Source organism: Pteropus alecto, unplaced genomic scaffold, assembly GCF_000325575.1.
Source record: "Pteropus alecto unplaced genomic scaffold, ASM32557v1 scaffold311, whole genome shotgun sequence".
Lineage (NCBI taxonomy): Eukaryota > Metazoa > Chordata > Mammalia > Chiroptera > Pteropodidae > Pteropus > Pteropus alecto.
The window spans coordinates 1,789,477-1,794,029 of record NW_006431916.1 but is presented as its reverse complement, the minus strand read 5'-3'; the positions used below and the strand labels follow the sequence as shown (position 1 = coordinate 1,794,029).

Below are 4,553 nucleotides of genomic sequence, written 5' to 3'. Positions count from 1 at the left end.
GAAAGCCCTCTGCTGGGTATTTACCCCCATAACTTGAAAAACCATATCCAAAAAGATATTTGCACACCAATGTTCATAGCAGCATTATTCACAGTGACCAGGACATGGAAACAACCGAAGTGTCTTTCGATAGATTGGATAAAGAAGCTGTGGTACATACATACAATGGAATATTACTCAGCCATAAGAAGAGACAACATGGATAGACCTCGAGATAATCATGCTAAGTGAAATAAGCCAGACAGAAGAAGTTGAAAATCACATATCACTTATATGTGGGATATAAACCTAAAAGCAACAAATGAACAGGACAAACAGTCTCATGAACATGGACAATGGACTAATGGTTACCAGAGGGTGGGGGGAGGTAGGTGGAGTAAAGGGGGTCAAATACATGGTGACAGAAAGAAATCTAACTATGGGAGGTGAACACACAGTGTAAACATATATATGCCTTACTGTTAAAGTGTACAGCTGAAACTTATTGGATTTCATTAACCAATGTCACCACAAAAAGAAAAAAAATATGGTATTATATAAACCTTACTTTAAGTGTATATTTAGTCTTGAGATATGATTTAATGATATGTGCAGTATATGTGCATGTATGTGTATGTAATAAACAAACATATTTGAAGCACGTTTGAATTTTTCCCTACTAAAAAGGTAAACAATCAAAAAGTTTAGAGACCACTGGAATAAGACAAATCAACTTCTGGCCTTAAACAAAAAATCTCTTGGTAACATCTCTTTTTATTAAATAAAATGTTATGTTACATAACATCCACTCACAAGTGATGGTATGGGGAGGAAGTGGTATGTACAGAAAAAAGAAAACTACCACTGGATTTTACATGATAAAAGTACCAATAAAAGGTATGATTATTCACGGATTGTGCATTTGCAAATAAACTACCTGCTAAAATTTAGCTGTAACTACAAAATCAATACTCAAAGGTGCTTTCTCAGTCTCTTAAAGATATGTGCAGAGCAGGGAAAACTGAGATACCTGATGCATGTTCCCAGATGAGGTTAAACAAGAGATGCTTTACCTTGTTTCAGCTCTCCTACAGTAAATAAGTGTCCTTTTTGCAGTCTGTTTAGTACCATGTTATTTGCTTTTTTGTGCTTTTTGTTGGTGAATTTATTGTTGAAAGTGGCTCCCAAGTGTAGTGCTGAAGTGCTCCTAAATGCAAGAAGGCTGTAATGTGCTTTATGGAGAAAATGTGTGTTAGATAAGTTTCATTCAGGCATGAATGATAGTGTTCCTGGCCATGTATTCAATCTTAATGAATCAACAATATATATTAAAAACAAACAATTCAAAAGGTTATATATTGATTGGTTGATGAAAATGTAACCAGAGGCTTGCAGGAACCTAACTCTGTATTTCCCGTAGAAGCGATGATTCAGTATTCACTAATTCTGTGTTTATGGTGACTATATAGAACATAGCTACCAAGAATAACCAGAACTGACTTAGATGTCTGGTCATTTTCATATTAGATTATTTTGCTTTATACTCCATTCCAACATTTAATGTTAGATCATTACATTTCACTTATTAGTTTTTGAATTCAAAGTGCATTGTAACTGAATGAACTATTTATTTCAGACCTTTCATATGAAAGGAGGAATATTGGTTGTAATTTTGTAATTAAACATTACAAAATATTTGTTTCAAAATTGTTCAACTATACTATTTCTGTTCAAAGAGATGCATAGTCACTAATACTGTTTGCATGAGCTGTGATATAAATACATAATAATGTATATTGTACAGCTGACCCTTGAACAACGCTGGGGTTGGGGAACTAATTCCCCTAAAATTTAACTGATAGCTTACTGCGACTGGAAGCCTTACTGATAACATAAAGTTGATTAACGCATATTTTGCATGTTATATGTATTATATACCATACTCTTACAGTGGAGAAAAGAAAATGTGATTAAGAAAATCATAAAGAAAATACACTTACAGTATTGGGAGAAAAAAGAAAACACATATAAGTGGATCTGTGCAGCTCGAGTGAACTGTATTACCAATAGAATGTTTCTTTGCCTTAGTCATATAACACTGATCATGAAAAACGCCATCCCCCTTTACTATTTGAATCAGGGCTTGGTAATTCCCTTTAAAGGCAGGACTATAACCCTCTAACAAGCCAAGTCAGTCAAAGTCACTCGCTTTGCAAAAGGTTCCTTTTAAATGAAATTTGCCTTGCTAGCAGCTCCTACAGGAGCAGACCTATCTAGGTGAGTAAGTCTGGCACAGTGGTTTTCAAGGCAGAAAAACCTAGAGGTAAACCCCAGTCAATTACAGAGAGGCCAACCCTGTACAGGGTTGGGCCAACAGGAGTTTATGGCAGATCAAAGTTGAGAATAAACAAAAGTTAAGGAAGCAGAGAAAGATAGAAGAAAATTATAAGCCACTTGGTAGCCCAACAGAAAGCTTGCACTAAAGCGCAGCTAAAAAACAAAAATGCCAATGAGAACCGTACTCCTGTGGCTGAATACCTTGAAGCTGCTTAACAGCCTTCTATAGTTTGTTTGTTTGTTTGTTTTAATTATCTTGGTCTTCCTGCTATACATATGTTCTGGGAAATTCTGTTTTCTTAATCCTATGACCTACAACCATTGACCATCTCTCCATCCCCACTTGAAGTGATTTATCCCAAACAGAGGTTGGAAAATTGAATTAGAGAATGTAAGAGTCAAGCATCCAGAAGAGTGGGAGGGGTAGCTGTTAGACAATCTAAGGTCTTTTCCAATCCCAAGGTCATGATTCTAAGCTGCGTTCCTATTTATGTTTTCTTCAAGGTAACAGATATCCCCATAAATTTACCATCATCATCAAGTAGTAGTTTCTTTTATAGTGCTAAAGTGATCCTTTCAACAGGTGCGCCCTAGTTCCAACATTCTAAGTTTTCTTGAACACCCTCATTTTAGCTTTATAACTTTACAGATTTCAATGATAATCTTTCTTAAGCTTTACTTCCAGAATGTAGTGTCCTTATTTTTTTAGTACCTTATTCCACGCTCTCTAGCACTGCTAACCCAGTGGCATATTTTACACCATATATATTGTTATCACAACTTTTTTCATCGAGCACTGCACCTTAGATGTCGGTCTCTGTACATAAACATCTCATTTTTTTTGAAAGGCTGGTACATTGTTCCATTACGCAAATGTATCACAATTAATATTTCACCAGTCTTATTAATGGAGTTTGGGTTGTTTCCAATTATTTACCACTACACACAATGCTATGGGTCAACATCTTTTTATATGAGTACCTGTGACTATATGAGAGCCACTAAATTATCACTGGATCATTTTCAGTTGCTATTTTCTGATCTGTTCTGAACTTAGATATGTTTCGCAAGAACGAAGTCTAGAAAGCACTTAAACTCTCCTTCCAGATGCAAAAATAATTAGCAATAAGTAGTTTTCCCACTAAGTATATTGATCAAAGACTCAGAAAATTTTGGTTCTTCTTAGGTGGAGAGATAAGAAACTTGGACCTAAGAAAGTAAGTGTGGCATGATGCTTTTGATAATGCTCACATATAAAGGAATGACTGTGGAAGAAGAACAATTAGAAAAATGGAGAAACTGTCGCTATTTTAGAGGCATCTCTTATTAGCTTGAGACTAGCGTTCCCAAGCCAAGAAAATAATTATTCAAGAATTTTAGCTACCTCAGTTACGAGGTTAAGAAATAATAAAAGCTTAACAAGTGAAGCTTTGAAACTTCAATTTGATTCTTCACTGTTCTCAATATCCGGAAATTCAAAAGTCATGATGTATGTTTTAAAAATATTATATATGCGTTTACACTAAAAAAAAAAGAAGAAGATGATGACGATAAATACGTCATAGTTCCTGCTTTCTTTAAAATCACTCTACCCCCTCAGCCTGGCTAGAGAAAGGAGACCAGAGAGGCGCGGGATCCGCATCCAAGCAGCCACCCTGCCTGCGGGCCCACACCTGAGGTCCGGGGTCTAAGTCGGTAACCGCGGCGCGGGGAGGGCGAGGCCGCCGGGGCCGGGAAGGAGGAGTTTCCCAGGCAGAGCCGGGCGACGAGCGGCCGTCCCTCGAGACTCTCACCTCAGTTCTTCATCCACACTCCTACCGGGCTGTTCGGCCGGGGACACCACAGAGGAAGTCGTTGAGCTCTTGTTCTTCAGGATCCCCTTGATGGGCCGGTGAGAGGCCGTCGAGGCCGCCATTGCCCGCCGCTCCGGCGGTCGGCTCAGTGTCGCTGCTTGGCGTCGGGTCCAGGAAGGAAAGAACTGGGCGCGAGCAGAGACTCGCCAGGCAGCCACTGAGCCCGCTTGGGACTAAAGCGGCCGCACCTGCTGTGTCGGAGATCGCTACTGGCGTCGTTGTCACGAGACAACGACCCTGACGCTCTGGCGTCTAGCTGACGCCGCACGGCTGGTGGCCCTTCGCGCGCCCTTTGCTACCACTTTATCAGCGGCCCGCGGGAGAGATGCCGGCCTAGCGCCGCAGCGCGGGAGGACGCCGACGCCGAAGCCAAGCGGGCCCACC

At 39.7% G+C, this 4,553-nt stretch overlaps 1 protein-coding gene across 1 annotated transcript in view; it reads right to left on the bottom strand.

Annotated features, from left to right (window-relative positions):
* The window catches only part of PPP1R2 (protein phosphatase 1 regulatory inhibitor subunit 2), a 22,369-nt gene extending 17,822 nt beyond the window's left edge, over window positions 1–4,547 (bottom strand). Inside the window, exon 1 of the mRNA XM_006906161.3 lies at window positions 4,110–4,547. Within this exon, the coding sequence (XP_006906223.1) occupies window positions 4,110–4,231 (122 nt within the window). The 5' untranslated portion in view covers window positions 4,232–4,547. The remainder of the gene's footprint in view (window positions 1–4,109) is intronic.
* Window positions 4,548–4,553: the final 6 nt, after the last annotated feature.